At 36.6% G+C, this 19,610-nt stretch overlaps 1 protein-coding gene across 1 annotated transcript in view; it reads left to right on the top strand.

The window, feature by feature from the left end:
* The window catches only part of LOC126484193 (RING finger and CHY zinc finger domain-containing protein 1), a 100,959-nt gene extending 86,413 nt beyond the window's left edge, over nucleotides 1-14,546 (top strand). The window contains exon 7 of the mRNA XM_050107607.1: nucleotides 5,955-14,546. Within this exon, the coding sequence (XP_049963564.1) occupies nucleotides 5,955-6,238 (284 nt within the window). The 3' untranslated portion in view covers nucleotides 6,239-14,546. The remainder of the gene's footprint in view (nucleotides 1-5,954) is intronic.
* The last annotated feature ends 5,064 nt before the right edge of the window (nucleotides 14,547-19,610 follow it).

Below are 19,610 nucleotides of genomic sequence, written 5' to 3'. Positions count from 1 at the left end.
CTTATTACGCAGGGATTGCACATTATGGTGATAAATTTTTAGTTCGGGCGTATTCACGATTTGGTAATTGGGAATCATATTTACAGCATCACATACCTCTAGTTTAAATTAGGAACGTCAGCAGTGTTGTATTTTCGTTCTTCTTTCTTGTTTATTTTGTTGTCCTCGCTGTTGTTGGAAAGATGTTCAGAAAGCTGATAGATTGTTCTATCCCTTGCAAGTCTTTTTTAATTATTTCACTAACACGATCACAAACGAACCTTTTCCCTTCATAGTTCAAATGCATTCCATGCTTCGTGTGCAGATTTCGATGCAGCTTGCTTATATCTAGTACATCGCACTTAGCGTATTGAGAACACAGTTTCCTTATTTTAATGTTTGTTTTCCGAATTTCTTTGTTTACACATGAACTATAAATCAGATCATGCCTATGAGGAAGTGTGGCAACTGCTGTGTTTCTGCATTTATTAGCTTGTAAAAAATTCTGCAGCGTTTTCTCGCAAACCTCTGCTTCATTTTTTGCCACATCGTTTGAACCCATTATACAGATGATAAAGTCATTTTCTTGCATTAATTTCGTCTGAGAGTTAATGTCTACAACATTTTTACACCCCGCTCCCAGTTTCACTACACTAGTCACTGCTATGTTGCGATTTTTCTCACGGAGCATGCTGGATATATTTCTGCCATGACTGTCTGTTAGTAATAGTACATTACTCTTTTTCCCTGATGATCTGTGTTTGTTGTTGACATTATTTGAAAAAACGCTATTCATTTTCAGTTCACTGACTTTTTTCAAGTTCATGATCATTTCGAGAATCGTTATAATAGTCACTTGTTTGCAAAACATGATATTTGTTTTTTTCCGAAAATGTGACAGTTTTAGCAGACTTTGTTGTTCTTTTTGTAGTTGGAACACTATTTTTGTACGACACTTTTACCCACTTAGACAATATATCACTTTTGTCTTGCATCACTTCACTTAGTGTTGGCTTTGATCGTAGATCCCGATTTTCTTTCTTGAGTGAGTCAATATCGCTTCTTAATGAACTGACTATGAATTGTAAGCTAGCAATTCGTTCTTTTAGCGTTGTTATTTCAGTGTTACAATTCTTACAAACTCCCTTTTTAATAGCATAACTATAACTATTTCTCAAGTTAGAATCACACTCTTCTACACTCGCGGCCATGTTTGAGAGATGTGACTTGTGTCTAGGAACACGGACTTCACTTGTAAAAACAAGGTTTCAGTTTGGTAGACATTTCAAATACAGATCAGTTTTGTCTGCATTATAAATTTGGTTTGCTGTGAACTCCTCTTCATCCACAAATTTTTGGAACTCTTCCTGAAAGGAATCAGGTGCCTAAACATTTGAACTACGCTGCTCTACTTGTACAGTAGTTCATGAATCCTGTGACATTATGGCAGTTATTGTCACACATTGGGGTGTTTATTGCTGTTTGCTGCAGAAAATTATTTCACCCATTGCACATACAATCGGCTGAATGCTCAAACTTGCAATGGAATTGAAAGAAATATCTGTGCATAGTGTTGCTCCACATCAGTGCTAAAAAAAAATTTGAGTATCCATTTTGCTCCCTTATGGCCATCTTTTTGAAAAATTCTTACTTAGTAGGTGCTTATGCTGTATCTGTCATTCAGATAGACAACATAGTTAAGATGATTTCATTTAAAAGACCTTTAAATCTTTACTGGAATATTTGTGCAACCAGTGACATGAGTAATCTCTGCTGACAGACATATTTTATGTTAGGAGATGGTCTGCCAAATCTGAAAATTTTACACAGTATTGCTTGGTGTTTTTTTTCTGCTCACCTTGGCCTGTAATATAAGAGAGAATCTGTACTGTCTTGTCTTGTAATTGCCATGTCTAAATTTTGTACTATACTGTAATGTAATGGTAAGACCCTGGACTTCATCAGTAGGATCACAGGTCAAATCCCTCTGTGGCCATGTAGATTTGATTTCCACAAATCGTGTAAGGTAATTGCTGAGATGCTTCCTTTGAAAATGGCAGGGCTGTGCTTCCTTTGAAAATGGCAGGGCTGATTTACATCCCCACCTTCCCCAATATGTCTCTAGGGACTTTATCATGAAGGGGATGTTAAATTCTAATCTTCTTTATGTGCTGCCTGGTATTGTGTACAGCTTTTTTTATATGAAATCATGCTGATGGTATATGTCAGTTCACCCTTTACACAACTGACACTCTTGCTCTCGCCCCCAAGGCATCCACAAATTATGTTTGCAGTATTCCCAGGTTGTCATCTCAGGGGAGGCTTTGCATATGTATGAGGGTCATTTTAAAAATAAGAACCGATTTGTAATGGAGTAAGAGAATCTTTATTTGTGAATGTAAATTGTATCACAAACTAAAATATGCACATTTTTTCACTTTCCAGTGTGTCACCATGAACATTTGAGCATTTGTTAAGTCATGGCATCAGCTTTAGGATGTTAGCATCAAAGAACTCTGCCACCTGGCTTTCAAACCAGTTAGTAACAGTTTCTTTCAACTCGAAACTCGATTTTCCGTGTTGAAGGTTCTTGTTTGAATTTTTGTGGTTTTTTCAGGGAGTTTGAATGATGCCACTCACTGGATTGATGTCTATTCTGTGGATTGTGGCACACAATCCATGTTTCATCACTGGGCACTATGTGACTCAAGAACCCATCATCGTCCGTGTGATAGTACTCCAAAATGGACAAAGAATGGGGCATTCAATTTGTTTTGTGTTCCTCTGCCAACATTTTCAGCACACATTTTTTGTAGTGATGTTTGTCAGTAACAATGTGATATACTACTGTTCTTGAAACTTGTGGAAATTTATGATACAACTTGTCAATAGCGAAGCACCTGATTTGACACACTGCCTCATCAGCTTTTTTTGGCAAGTCTTCATTTGTGACAGTAGGCCGTCCAGATCTTTCATCATCATGAACATTTGTCCTTTTTCAAACCAGCCTACACAATTTATGCACATTTCCAGGATTCATTCCACCTGCACTATTAACTTCAACAAGCTGCCAGTAAATTTCAGCAGGATGAACTTGTTTTGCATTTAAGAACCAAATACCGAGTGCACTTCACAATTGGTGGGATTACTAATTGACATGACAACAAACAAAGCATTAGAACCCTGCAACCAATACCGACAGATACACGAAACATATTGGTGGCATAGTGAGAGACTGGTCAAGAGTGGCAAACTGTGAATGGATTTCACATGACAAGATGCGTCAACATGATGCGTCATCGATTCATATTTTAAAAATGACTCTCATACATACCTTTCTTGTGCAACATGCAATTTATGAAGCCTGTTTCCTCCCCTTTTTTATAAGATCGAGAGTAATTGACAGAACAGTCTTAACAAAAGACTGCACTAGATGTTTTCTATAAATTCTACATCTACATAATATTCCGCAAGCCACTGTGCAGTAGGTGGTGGAGGGTACTTTCATCTTTTATCCTTTCACTCTTTTTCCAGCCAGTTGGAATTTTTCACTTAGTGAGAGCCTCTTGCTGAAGTAGTTTACTTCCACCTCTGGTGCTCCTCACAGCTTGGCACTCCAAGCGGCTCACTGTTAATTGTGATACATCTTGTACAGCAATCTTCCATTTGTGGCACCTCCTGCACCTCTCTCAGCTTGGCTCCTGAAGCAGCATCTTGCATCACTTGGGCCTTATGCCAGCCTTGGTTATTCTAAAAGAAAGGGCTGTTTGGCCATTAGAAAAATATTTTCATTATAAAAATCGTTTAGTGGCACTTTTAGTTTCCTACGAACCACCTTGAGTTTTTCATCTAATCACTTTTAAGTTCTGAGCACTTTTCATAACTCCTTCGTCTTCCTCCTTCTTCTTCTTCTTCTTCTTCTTCTTCTTTCCCCACTTCAACAACTGTGCAAGCAGGAGCTTCAGTTGTTAGAAATAACAGCCAACCAGTTGCAAAATACATTTTGACCATATATAATGTGTTTTTACGTAAGTAAGGTTCTCAAGATTGTAATATTTCTTGTAATTTTGCTTACTGTGATGTTGCTATCTTTGTTCCATACAAAATGTTGTAATCTTGTTAATAGGTCATTAATTTTATGAGGAAGATGGTTTTAAAACCGTTGAAACTATGATAAAGGTTTGATAAACCTGTATTTTGCAACTGGCTGGCTTTTATTACAAATGTATTGAAATTTTTCGTGTTACGCTAGCTTCTTCAGCCCCACTACATAGGTGATGTCTGCCAGGGAACTGAATCGGTCGACAACAGTGGTTTTGCATTCATCATTTTTCAATTGCTTTCCACCATATCATTGTTTTGAGAAAAAGGATATGCTTTATCTTATCCTTGGAAAGGGCACTTCTGTAGTAAGAATGTAACAATTTCTTCTTTTGTGCAATCTCTAAATGCCACAGTCAAACCAAGGTGTGTATTTACTGACTTTTATCACATTACTTGCATACATCGTTCTTCAGGGTCAGTTTAAGACACGTTTGATGTTTAACCACACCACCTTTATGTTTATCGGATTTGAACTAAATGTTCTTAAGTAGGATTTTAGTGACTGTCGATTACACCTCTCAAATAAAAACTCTCCCAGATTTCTGCTGCTGCTTCTTCTTCTTCTTCTCCTCATTTTGGTGACTAATAGCATCATTGTTACTAATCTGATTCTCACTGATTACATTCCTTAAAAGGTTGCATCTGTTTGTGTCCAGAATATCTAAACTTTTTCTCACCATATAGTGGAGATGCTGAGTCGCAGATAGGCACAGCAAAAAGACTCTCCGAAAATGAGCTTTCGTCCAACAAGGCCTTCATCAAACCTGAAAAACACACACACACACACACACACACACACACACACGCACGCACGCCTGCAGCCTCTGACTGGTGACGCCACACATCTACGAATCAGCATCTCCTCTGTATAGTGAATAGCATCTATCCTTTCAATAATATTGGTACATTCCATCCTGGGTTTTCCATTGTTAAACTTTTTCTCGCAATGTATGACACAAGTGCATGAAAAGTTCGCTCACTCAAATCGCTGTTACAAGTTGTCAGTGTGTTAGTAACAGCCTCCACTCTTGTGCTGGACCTTGTGCATTATGTGCCTCATCAGTGTAACTCGTATTAGTTATGCGTATTTTAAAAAATATGGCATTCTATTTCATGAATTTTAGAAGTTTGGGTTAATACTCAGAAATCTGATAATTCATATTTCAATTGATTTAAATGCAACAATACCTCTTTTAATTTTTGATTTGTATTGTGCTTATAGGCATTATGTATCCAATTCCCCCACCACCATCACGATCAGTTTGAAGCAACAAACTATTTACATAAACAGTTATTTATTTAATTTTTGTTAAATTTTAACTTACAATTTAGAATTTGTTGCAAGAAATTCACGGATTGTTTCAAGTTCCAGCATACAAAACAGTTGAGATGATTTATTTGTTTACAGTCATGTTGAGCCTTTACCGTTACTATCCATAAAAAAAAGCTTATTCAGAGCCAGATGTAATTTTAAGAACATCTCCTAGAATTATATAAACTGCCAGTATGTTTCCTCTAGTTAGTAAACTTAGTATTACAGCTCCCAATTATTGTGAAAAATATTCAGCTGAGTCACTCTGCCTCTCTTTAAAAAATAATTAGAATTTGGGGAATATAATCACGCTTGAGTGCCCCAGACTTCACAGTTTAAGAGCTGAATATTGATTAAAAATTTTAGAAACTTACTTTTTTCACTGATTTTATACCTTTCTGGTGCATGGATGTGCATTTTATCAGATAATCTCAACTACTGATTATTACAATGACTGTCACTTAGTCATTGCCCATATGCCGTAGAATTTCAAAATGATTTTTTATTGTGTATATAACTTCTTCAGTTTGACACATGAATACTGAAAATTTATCAACAGGTAATGAGAACCAGGGCCCAGCTCCTGATGAAGCGTCCGGAGCATCAGCAATTGTGCGGGACACCACAGATGGACAAGATTCAACAGAGTGCACTCATTCAGATGCATCGGGCACCCACGAGTCAGGTGATGCAAGTGACTCTGAGACTATGGGCATTACTGAAACGGATTTGGAACTCAGGAGTGGAACTGATTTAGAAGTGGCAGATGACTCTGATAATGGTGATACAGCTGATGAAGACACTTCAAGTCCAGTACTATGTAATGTTCAGCCTGCTCGTTAGCTCCTGCTTTGTAGCAGTAATAAAATTTTGACAGTGGATATATGGGAAGCGCACTTTGAAGTGTCATATGCTTATTATGTAATATAGTTACAAAACATTTTAATATTTAAAAATTGTTGAACAATTTGAGGTTCCTTAGAGTGACTTGAGCAGTCTTTTTAGTAGTTGTAGCCATTGATATAGTTTTTCAGAATGACTCAGAAAAATAATTATGTGCCACATGCCTGAATACAAATATGAAACTGATAGTTTTTGAGACATCAAAGGAAATCAGGTAGAATGACAAGATTCTCACCTCAGTTTTACTCTATTTGTATTGGCACGTTGCTTATTCATGCTGCATTGTCAAACAGTTCAGTCATTAAGTACACCAATTCAAGAAGTTTGATGTAATGATGATTTTATTTTCAAGGCTACAAATTGAAAATTTAATTGTATTTTGTAATTTGTTGGTATCTGCCTTTTATTTTGTGGCATATTTTCAGTAGAGCCTTTACCCAGTTCTTTTGTTTTCTGTAAAATGCACTGCCACAGGGTTAATTTTTCTGCTTTTAAGCAAATACTTCAAAGAACACTACTCAAATTCTACACTGTTGTTCTGATTGACTTGTAAATACATTGGAATTAAACCTTATTTTTACCACGAGAGACAATACTTGCTTTTGTGCTATTCACTTAGCAGATCCAAATGGGCACACACAAACTGAAAAATGCTTGAGGTGGAACTAATCTTCCACAAAGCAAAGGAAAGTTGTAGTTGTAAATGACCTCCCCACTACACACCAACCTTGCCTCAAAGCATCATATCTTAAAATTTCCAAATTTAGTTGCCTTACACTAAAGAAAAGCAGTGTTGTGAAGCAGATATGAAACGAACAAGAAAACACTTAGGGAAGTCTTTTCAGCAGTGAATATAGGGTATCTAAAAAGAAAATTGTCTTTGTTTTACAATATTACAGCAGAACAGTGTAATTTGGAGGAGAGGGTGACTGTGCAGCATGGTATATACTTCCTGTGCTTTTCATGCTATAGAAAGTCCAGTCATTGACAGATTTTTCTTTACTAAGACATTAATTTACCTCATCTATGGTGTAACTTATTTATAATGCATAATGATGAAAAGAAACTTCACAGTATATAAAGTGATAGTTGCCCAATAAATGTAAAACTCGTATCTATTCGTATCATAATTCAGAAGAAGGAGATCATTGCCATAAATATTTCTCTTACAATTTTTGACATTAACATTCTTGCATTGTGTTGGTAGGTAAGTGAGCTAATGATAATCAGAAAGTCAGATTTTTACTTCTTCCCACTGACACTCAAAAGGAGCTTTTATTTGCAAAAATGTCACAGTAAATGTCAGTTAACTTTTAAATGACTTGAAAGTCTTTATGTGGCTTCAAACAGAAATCAAGGATGAATTACTTAGCATTTGTCCTTAGAGTAATATTTACACACACCTGTGTAGATTATGACTTGTAAAAGAAATATTTCCAAAAAAAATCATGAGAACTACATGACTAAAAATGTTTATTTTGTAAAGTTTTGAAAATTGGCCTCTTTGTCTTAATGTTTGCTGTTTGTCATCTTACCGTGATTTCCTGGGAAAGTACTGCTTATGGTAGAAAGCGTTTATGGTTTGTTATTTTGTTGTCTTTGTATTCCTATCAGGTGTTTGTGAAACAATGTGCCTTGAATTTCAGTGAACATCACCAGTAGTGTGTGGATCATTATTGTGTGCAATTCTTTATTCATGAACTTGAAAGAATCCTGGGCAATTAGGTCACATTTTATCATCTTTTGTTTATTGTACACAACAGTTAATAGTGACAAGTGCTAACTATTGATTGTTTTGTGTAATTGTTCTGCCATTCTGTAGGCCCTTTTGTCTTTCTTAATTACTGTATTCTTCCAGTCAGATTAAAATAATAGTTCACAAAAATGAAGAAAAAAATGTGTAAAGTGTTCGGATGGACAAGCTGAATTTCTGAAGTGCTACAAATTCTGCCTCTACAATGTGCAATGATATTTGGCTGTTCATGTCATTTTGCTTAGCATTTAACAGCTTTTCTCACTTTTCTTTAACAATTTGTTCCATAGTTATGTAAAATGTTGACCTTTCATTTAAGAATGTGCTCTGCATGGCAAGATCTCATGGAGAGTATATTGTGCTTTTTGAGAAGCTTAATACAATATGTTAGTTGAAGGGGGGAGAATGGGTTTTAAATAAGTTTGCAAGAAACTGAGATGTTAAAAAGCAAGAGGGTGCCATGAATATTAAAAGTAAAAGAATCCATAATAAATTTTGTCTGAAGAAATGACCCAAACATTACCATTAAAAATGTTTTACTGGTTATATTAGAGAATTGGAATAGTTAGGAGATTCACAGTATAGTAGGGGTAGAATGGTTTATAAAGCAGTGCCATAAGTGAGTATAAAAGAAATTAAATTGAAAGAAATGAACAGGTCTTTGTAAGAAATAAATGACTAAATAAATGGAAATCTGTGCAATAACCTTATATCAATCATGTAGGACTTTTGTAAGGAACTGCAACTGTTTCTGACATGTTTATGACAAAAAAAGCTCAAATAGAACAATTACCTGCATCAGTGACTGATGCAGATAATTGTTTCATTCAAACTTTTATAATGTGTGCAATACTTTTTATACATAAAAGTCATTCTACCACCAGCAGAAAAGAGCGTAAATATAAACTGCCTCTCTCTCTCTCTCTCTCTCTCTCTCTCTCTCTCTCTCTCTCTTACACACACACACACACACACACACACACACACACACATTCACTGTGATTTGTAATAACACGTTGAAGAATTGAGGCATACAGAAATGACAGGCTTCAGCAGAAACACATAGAGAATGAAAGAAATGGGTGCTGGCTGCAAAATATATGCAAAATTAAAAGAGGAGAACTCCAGCAAATCAGCTAAGAAACATGTTGTTTAATGGTCATTAACTGTTCTTCTGTTAAATATCCTTCACCTATGTTCCTTTTTCCATTGTTTGTGCAATTTTTTTAATGTTATCTTTTTGGGATTTTTAAATACATTGTTGTTTTATTTTGTACAATGTCAGTTGCAGTGATTGTTGACATATATACTTACACAATACGAGTTGTTGAATTTTATTTTGTGTATTGTTACCAAGATTATTTTTTTGGGGAGGGTTTGTTAAATGAATTTCTTCCTCAAAATAAGAGAAGACCTGTTACTTTTGTGTAAGTGCAACATAGATCAGTAGTATTTTGGAACATTCCCATTACTGAAAACTATTTGTAACTGGGAAATCTGTCAGACCCATTTTTCCTTTTTTTTTTTTTTTTTTTTACTTCTGACAGGTTTTCGAGGCTTCAGTTATTACTAAGATCTTTGTGGAGACATGTTCTTTTCCTCTCTTTCTCTCCTGAAGCTACTCTAATAAGATTTTATATTTACTTTAGAATTTTTATATGTCATAACAGAGTTTAACATCGTGGTTTTAACTGGTATTCAGTGATTTCATTATTTTATAGCATGGACATTACTGAGTTTGGTGCTTTGTGTGATATTTGCTATATTCTTAAGAAATTAGTAGGAGCTACTAATGAATCTTCTGTAGAACATAATGTAATTTTATTGATTGTTGAATGTGGTATAATATTTTGCTCTTATTTATACAGCAAACCATGTGTTGATTAAATAGTCATTTTTGCCCTCTCCAGTGAATTTAGTCGCTCATAATTTTAAAGGGCTAAGTGTAAATATAAATGATATCATTGTTGTTCAGTGCCTTCCTGTTCGGCATTTGTCTAACCTGAATGTGTGAATTAACTCATAAAATCAGTATTATGCAACTACATTTCTCTCTATGGAACTTTTTTTGTTGATATTGGTTTCTTATCTGTACAAAAAAATAGCCTACAGTTAATCATTGCATCACACACTAGTGAGAAATAGAATGGTATACAAACTAGGAACTAGTTAGCATCAGTATATTGCATTATAACTGAAGAGTTCTGTTTGGTCAGCAGTTATTGATTGTATGATTGACACAACATGAAACTGTTGCAAAACACACCTCATAAAAATAAGTGCATGGTTTTCTGCTGGTATTAAGCTATTCTTAATGCTGCAGTTCATGCTGTTCTTGTACTGGATGTATTTTTGCATCCCATACGTTTGAAGCACAGTGTGAGTAATGATGTAAAGTACATCTGAGAATTATGTGAATAATTTATGTTGCATATTTCTAATTACTACAGAATTTTTAACATTAGACTTTTCTTGTATGTGGACGTAAATTTTACATACAAGAAATATAAAACTTATTTAATTCAGTCAAATGGAATATTTATATGAAATTTCAGCACTCAAGAAATTTTTGAATAAACAGTAGGCAAGGTCATTCTGGGACACACTGACATTCGACAGCAATTATGACTTTACCAGTCACTTTGCTTACACCATGTTAACATGGTGGTGTGAGCATGCTTTCATGTATGCTTTTGCTCTAGGGGACTATAATTGCAGATTATATCTTTTTTTTTAAATAAGATTTTTGTACTGAAGAGCAAAAAGAGAGAGAGAAATGATGGAAGGCCAGATAATGATAAATAACAGGAGTATGACTGCCTTAAAACCACTGCTAAATTGTCAAGTTTATGTAACTAAATAACAATATTATTTTTAATGCCTTTCTTGTTATTGTTTATATGCAACATCATGTTGTAATTCTGAGATCTACTTCATGCTGATTGCTTCCTTGCCTGTAAATCACCCCCACTTGAAAACTTTCTCTTTTTTTCAGACAAGTTGTCACTATATGATAAGTACTAATGCATTTGGTTCAGTCTGAATCTAATCAAAGTGTAGAATCATCAAAGTGAACTGATCCAAGTTAATTACTTCTGTTAGGACACAGTTAAATTGCTCTCCCAACTCTCGCAGATTTGAGCAGTTTGAGATGAAACATACTTTGAGACAACTATTTCATTTTAAGGAATGTATTCTGGTTTGGCTTAAAATGTCTTCTTTCAGTGATGTGTGCTCAAATTTCATATGAGTGGAAAGACTTTATTCAAATGATCATGGTGCATTTACACATTTTAAATGTGAATTTCATTATGGGAGATATAACTTTTTTCAGATTAATAATCTAACAGCTGATTGTACTTGGATCATAAGAGCAATGTGTACTTTACAACTACTGAGACAGTAACAACTGGAGCAAGGTGTACATTCATTAATCAAGGATAACCTTCAGCAATATTGAAAAAGTAAAGCAACTTATACAAACTTAATCTCCCACTGTAGGTACAATAAACTCTAAACATACTGCTTGATACTATTTTTACTTGCACTTTAACATACAAGTGGGAAAGCTACTGGTGACACTGACATTTTCAGAAATGCTTATTCCACTGCTCTTTCAGGAGAAAGAGGTATACAGGGTGGTCAGGAACAGTCTGAATATTTTGTAAGGGTGATGCAGGGGAGAAATATCTTGTAAGGGTGATGTAGGGGAGTTTGTGCTCAGAAATAATTGTTAAGGGAAAAAATCTATACTTTGCACTGTTTCCAAGTTATTTAGCATTGAAGTTAGCCAATCAGGTCTCTGCACACACAAATTCAGGGACTTACATGCACTAATGCACAGATTTCTGTGGGTCTGTAAGTTACCACATGTTCAGATCCTGCTGGCTGCTGTGGTCGAGCGGTTCTAGGCACTTTGGTCCAGAACTGCACTGGTGTTTTGGTCACATTTTCAAATCCTGCCTCGGGCTTGGATGTGTGTGATGTCCTTAGGTTAGTTAGGTTTAAGTAGTTCTAAGTCTAGGGGACTGATGACCTCAGATGTTACGTCCCATAGTGCTTAGAGCCATTTTAACCATTTTCAGATCCTCATTACCAATTGAAATGCACATTTTTCAGAAGTGATAAATTTAAGCTAGCTAGAAAAAACTAAGTTTGTTTGGTATGAAGAAACAAAAAGTTTGGTGACATGGCCCTTGGCAGGCTGCTTGAATTTGCATGTGTGATAACCTGACTAGCTAACTTCAATGCTAAATAACTCTGAAATGGTGAACCCATTGAATTTCTGTCTTAACAATTGTTTCATGGCACAGCCTTCCCTGCAACACCCTTAAAAGCTTTTCAGGTAGTTTTTGATCACCCTGTACATGAAAAAGCAAGGAGCTGACCTAATGTGCTTTATAAAAAGAAACACAGCTCTGAACCTTGCATGGAAGGTAGACAATGTGGAGGAATGACGTCTGTCATGACATTGGTCAATATTGATCATAGTTCAAATTGCACAGTACAAAAACTCAGCTGTAGCCATTTAAATGGCCAAAATCCAGAACTAAAGCTAAAAACAATTCAGAGGTAAAGGTAGAAAGAAGGCTAAGAAATAAAGCACTATCCATTTATTTCCCAATTATTACTCCTCTAGATTTTCCTGTTCACGAGTGGAGAACACTCTTTTGCCTTGTGTAATTAACGGTGCCATAGATTTTATTTTCATCATAGCAGCATTTTTTATTTTTTCAAAAAAGCATTCTGCTCTCTAAAAAAGGTTAAAGTTTATTGCTCATTGGAGAGACCTGGTAATAACAGACAAAATTGGCAAAATATTGCTAAGTTGGCAACAAAGAGCTTGTATATCTTGTAATTGTTTATTATAGTAATAAAATAGTAGTAGAGGTATTGAGCAGTAGGTAGATAAATTAACAAGAACTGAAGCTTGAAATCTCAGGTTATGAACTAGTGTGAGAACTACAGAGCACACTACAGGAACAATGTAGCCGGTGTTGTTTGGGTTAGGTGAGGTGGGTGGGACGGTGTTCAGCACATGCGTGCACAAAATGTTTGTGCTCTGAAGAAAAATTGCAAGTTCATAAGCAGAGCTGTCATATTACAGTCAACAACTCATTCCTTTGGCATTAGGTACTAGTTGAGATAAAGCAACATCTGGTTTGAGCATGTCCCGCTCAACACCATCCCTCCCCGCCCCTTCTCCCTCACTCAGTAACAGCATATTTGTCACGTATTACCTTTCGTAGTCTCAGAAGAATAGTTTCTGATTATATTCTTTACATTGTTCTCTTACCAATGTACAGTGAGGTACCTTTGTCATGCTGACTGTCATGACTTTTTAAGCAACATATTTGTGAATCAAATGTTTCATAATTTTACAAAACAATGTAGGAACAACAAGTAGATTTTGATAGAAAGTATGAATTGTGAGACTGGCTGTTTCAAAACAAAACCACATCTAAATTCACTGCAGCATTCTGAACAAGGTGCATGTGTAGTCTTACGGCTTCATATCTGTTGGCTTCTCTGTCCAGTAATGTCAAAGCCATCAGAAATGCCTGCTTGAAAATTGCACATGAATCTGGAATAGACCCTTCTTTCCTGGTAAAGATAATATCATGTACTTGAAATTTTTAATGTATATTAAAATATTTACAAGGAGCACAGGTTTTCTCAGATTATTAGAAAAATAGGTTCCCATGACACACTGACTTCTGACAAAGTATTTGAATTCAGTTTAATTTTAATATGAAGAGTTGGAAGAATTAATGATTCTACAGCAGTATAAAAGGTAAAGGTAAAACAGAAATTTACCTTGGTAGTTAAGGACACTGGATTGAAATTCTTTATTCCACTGTAAAATATGAAATGTTATCTTCTTTGTATAAGACGTATGGTGTAACACATGGTGTAACAATACAAAGATGGTATTTTATAAGGGTGGTTAATGCTTTTTTGATTCTGCACTAAATTTTAATTTTTGCATTATATGCACCACAGTATCCAAAAGTTCCAGTATACAGATTCCATTAAAATATTTGCTTTTAGACAAGAATGAAATTTGTATAATGAAGTGTTACTTGTCTGTTTGCAAGTGATGAATAGAACAGTTTAAAGTTCTCTCATTTGAACAGTATTTAGTTGGTTTGAAACACACCACTGGGGTAGAGAGGTGGCAAAAAAAAGGCCATTTTCAAACTCACCTATAGCTGCTTTGATTAAATTGTATTTTGATCCTTAGCCCATCCTCATTCAGTAATAAGATGGATGTTACAAATAAAAATATTCTATATGCCAGTTAGATCACATTTTAAGATTAGGCAAAAATTACTTAACTGGCAATTTGAAAAACTATAAAGCCTACTGGATTTTCTACTCATCACTTGCAGCCTTATATGTAAAGCGAAATTTCTAACAGTAGGTGTGTCCCACGCTGACGTTACATTTTTTGTCAAATTGTGATTAAAAATTTTTCAAATCAGCAATTTCAAACACATTGTTTTATTATACTCCTGGTGGCAGAAATAAAATGACAACAGCTGCAAACCCGCTGATCTACTTAGAAATTGCAGTAACAGTTTCTGCACAATGAAATAACATTCATGAAATAGTGTGTGTGTGTGTGTGTGTGTGTGTGTGTGTGTGTGTGTGTGTGTGTGTGTGTGTGTGTTTTGTGATGGCTGCAGTCCAAGCCTACCACAGTTTGGACACTAAATGGTCTCTCTCTCTCTCTCTCTCTCTCTCTCTCTCTCTCTGTTATTTCACTTTTTGGCATGTCAGTAATAGCAGTGCTTCCGAAAGTGTTTTCGCAACAGGGCTGGCTGCACATCCCCCCCCCCCCAAACCCACTAAGTTTTTACACTCTTCAGCCCTATGTAACTTCAAATCAGGCAACTCTTTATATAGTTTAGTTTTCTGTTAATCACTGTCATATTAAGTTCACAAATTCATTAATTGAATGTCAGAAGCAGGTGGTCTGTATTGTGTTTCAGTGAACATTTACTGTTTACTGCTGACATCAGTTTGTATGCATGATTTGGAGGGGTGGGAGAAGTGGTTGTCTCAGATGCTATAGTTTTTTTATTGCATACTACAAAGAGTAGCTGTGACGACAAATGTCAGATTTATCCACTAGCTATTAATGATTTCGGTTCCGTATGGCTTTTATACGAGGTGCGACAATAAAGTAATGAGACTGATGTGAAAAAAATGTTGCTTACCGTTAGTCAAGTTTAGTGTTGTCTCCCTCAAAGTAGTTCCCTTCTGATTGCACACACTTTTTCCAGCGCTTCTGCCATTGATGGTAACATTTCTGGAACTCATCTTCTGTAATATCCTCCAAGATCCTCATCACAGCTTTTTGGACATGTTGTGTTGTTTGAAAATGGTGTCCCTCAACCGCTGTTTTGACTCTTGGAAATAGAAAAAAGTCGCACGGAGCGATATCTGGTGAATAAGGTGGCTGTGGTAGTACTGAAATTTGTTTTGAGGTTAAAAATTGCTGTACTGACAGAGCAGTATGGGATGGTTCATTATCGTGATGCAGAATCCAATTATCAGCAATGTTGGCACGGACACAAAGAACTCTTTTATAAAGTCTTTCTAAAATTTCTTTGTAGTAAATTGGTTAACTGTTTGTCCAGGAGGCACCCACTCTTTATGAACAATTCCCTTGGAATCAAAGCAGCGTACAAGCATGGATTTCACTTTTGACTTTGACATGCAAGCTTTTTTTGGTCTGGGTGATCCCTTTGAGCACCATTGCAACCTTTGGCGTTTTGTCTCTGGACCGTACTGAAAAAACCAACTTTCATCACCAGTGATAACATGACTCAACAATTCTGAATTGATTTCCGTTTGCTGTAACAGATCGGCTGCCACATTTTTCCATGTTTCTCGCTGTTTTGGTGCGAGATTTTTGTGGACCATTTTTGCACAAATCCTTCTCATACCAAGATCTTCAGTTATTATTAGACGAACCATTTCTTGATTGATGTTCAGTTCTTTGCAATCATTTTCATGGATAATCTTCGATAAGATCGTACGAGTTCATGCACCCTGGCCAAGTTGACATCCGTTCGTGAGGTTGATGGTCGTCCACTGTGGTCTTCATCTTCAACATTCTTTCTGCCTTCACTAAACATTTTATGGCAACAAAAATCTTGAGCTCTTGACATAACCTCCTCTCCAAAAGCCTTCTGAAGCATACCATAAGTTGTCGTCGCGTTTTCACCCAAGTTAATGCAAGAAGAAATGGCATATCGTTGCGCAAATTTATGCAGTTCCATTTCCAACATGTGTTAACTTATTACAGCACAACTCACGACTGAGCAGTTGCATCGATGTGCTGCTTGGACTAGAAGCAGCTTGTAGACCAAGGTCAAAGATATTGTGCCTATGCAAGCCTGGCAGGGTTGCCACATCTTGCAAAGAAAATCAGTCTCATTACTTTATTGTCGCAGCTCGTATAGTGGTATCTGGTAGTGGTATGGGACTACGATAAAAAATTAATTGGATGAATGTTCTGGTTTCAAAGGAACCTTCATTTATACTGTACGATTCTAGTACTTTTGTTTTGAGGTACAAGAAATGCAATGCACTCTTGTTAAAATTTTTCAGCAACTGTGAACTTAATATGAAATGGCAAATTGGTAACTTAACAAAAGGTTGTATAATAATAGGTGGTGGTGTGTGTGTGTGTGTGTGTGTGTGTGTGTGTGTGTGTGTGTGTGTGTGTGTGTGTGTGTGTCTACACACACACACACACACACACACACACACACACACACTGAAGAACAAATGAAACTGGTGCACCTGTTCAATATCGCGTAGGGCTCAACAGCATGTTGCAAGGCATCCCAGATATGCTCAATAACGTTCAAGTCTGGAGAGTTTGGTGGCCAGGAGAAGTGTTTAAACTATGAAGCGTGTTCCTGGAGCCACTCTGTAGCCATCCGCATGATACAATTTGAAACAAGACTCATCTGACCAGGCAACATGTTTCCAATCAACAGTCCAATGTCAGTTTTGACGGGCCCAGGTAAGGTGTAAAGCTTTGTGTCAAGTCATCAAGGGTACACAAGTGTGCCTTTGGCTCCGAAAGCCCATATTGATGATGAAACTTCCTGGCAGATCAAAACTGTGTGCCGGACCGAGACTCGAACTCAGAACATTTGCTTTTCTTGGGCAAGTGCTCTACCAATTGAGCTACCCAAGCACGACTCACGACCCATCCTCACAAATTTAATTCCGCCAGTACCTCGTCTCCTACCTTCCAAACTTCACAGAAGCTCTTCTGCGAATCTTGCAGAACTAGCACTCCTGGAAGAAAGCATACTGCGGAGACATGGCTGAGCCACAGCCTAGGGGTTGTTTCCAGAATGAGATATTCACACTGCAGTGGAGTGAAAATCACCTTCTGGAAGCATATTGATAATGTTTCTTTGAATGGTTCACACGTTGACACTTGCTGATGGCCCAGCATTGAAATCTGCAGTAATTTGCGGAAGGGTTGCAGTTCTGTCACATTGAACAATTCTCTTCAGTCATTGTTGGTCCTGTCCTTGCAGGATCTTTTTCCGGCCGCAGTGATGTCGGAGATTTTATGTTTTACCACATTCCTCATATTCACGGTATACTCATGAAATGGTCTCATGGGAAAACCTGTACTTTATGGCTACCTCGGAGATACTGTGTCCCATCGCTTGTGCACCAACTAATAACACCACGTTCCAACTCACTTAAGTCCTGATAACCTGCCATTGTAGCAGCAATAACCAATCTAACAACTACCTGCCATTGTAGCAGCAATAACCGATCTAACAACTATGCCGGACACTTGTTGTCTTATATAGGCATTGCTGGCTGCTAGTAACTTTTATTTTGTCCAGAGATTTGCACCTGACTTTTAATAATGTTGTTTCTTGACCTGTGTATTTTTGTTTAATATTATTAACATCTTCATGTAATTATGTTGAATGTAAAATTGTGTAGTTGGCAAAATATATTACTTTTTATATCTATGAACATGAATTAATTTATGTTGGACCACTGAAGCTTTATTTTTCATCAAACCTTGACACTAGTTAGCATGATGTTGAGTTAAAAAAAAGTCTGATTATCCCACTACTTCTGTAATACATCTGAACTAAGCCAATTCATCACAAAAAAATAAAACAAAAATCAGAGCTAATCTTACTCAGCATTGCCACTTTTCAGCCTAGCAAACAAAACCATACATTTATCTCACCTGGCATTACCTTCATCATCAAACATCTCCCAGTATGAAGTTACCCAAAATTCTGCCAATCATACTCAAACATCACATCTTGACAAAAACTGAAACACTCCCCTTCTGTTATCTTCCTGCATATTGACGTAAACAAGGACAATCTTATACATCATCGAATTCCAGTGTAACTCCAACTTCACACTGACATTAAAAATTATTGTAGAACATTTTTCTACAGGCAAAGTAGTAGTGCATTAACTCTTCACATTCACTGTAATAACCATGGCTGTCACCGTTTCTCAACCATTCATGCACAATATCTTTGGCACCCAGTGCCACCTATGGTTCAGGTGCTCACTAATAGGTGGCTCTGTCACACCACCTCACTCCAGCAGCTTACAGTACATTAACATAATATTTACACCCACTATTTATATACACCTGTAAAAAGAAAAGAAATTACTCACTGTAATCGGAACAACCAAGTGTTATCTTACAGTTGCTGTGATCAATAAATGTTGCACAATTATTTTCACAAGGAAATGGTGATGGTCTGCTCAAGAGCAGTAAAGAACTACCCCTGTAGAATGCTGCAGCCTATAATGTCACCAGTTTCTGCATATTGCTGGACTTCTAGAATTCTGACAGTGCCAGGTGTATTGTAGTGTTAACGACCAGTTTGGACCCCAGCAGCCAGCTGGTGACCACATTTGTTTCTCAGACTACACATCCATTAGGGTTAGGGGTAGTAGAGATTCTTGGACTTGAAGGGTATCAAGAGTTGCACAAGAGGCTTAATTACTTAATTATGTGGACTGAGTTTGACCTATTTTATGTATTCACTGAAATGTCATTTGAAATACCGCATGGTTGTTCTCTGGTTCATTGCTGTCTCTATTGAGCGCTCTGTGGATGGGGCATTAGACTCCAGTCCATTGGTCTTGCACTTAGTTGTAACCGAAGTTCTCAGCCTTTAAGTGATACATTGAGACAAAATAGTTCACACTTAAATAACATAGAAAAGAAGAGTAATAGTCTTAGAGCTGAACTTTCTGGATCTGCAGACACTATGTCATACACAAGCTTGCTGGTGGCACTAGACCAATGTGGTCCTGCGCCCTTGGCAGAACTACCAACACTGCACCCCCATCCCCCTCCCCTCTCAGAAACAAACAATGTTTCTGCATTGTTTTCTACATAGATTTAGGAACTTTTGTAATTTGTAAGATAGGTTTAATAAACTAGATCACTGTACACTTATGCCATTCTTTGATGAATTTTCATTCTTTGCACTCCTTCTGCCATTGGGAGATGCACTAGGCCCC

This window comes from Schistocerca serialis, chromosome 6 (genome assembly GCF_023864345.2).
Source record: "Schistocerca serialis cubense isolate TAMUIC-IGC-003099 chromosome 6, iqSchSeri2.2, whole genome shotgun sequence".
NCBI lineage: Eukaryota > Metazoa > Arthropoda > Insecta > Orthoptera > Acrididae > Schistocerca > Schistocerca serialis.
The sequence above is the reverse complement of the archived record's forward strand: the minus strand, read 5'-3'. Positions and strand labels throughout refer to the sequence as shown.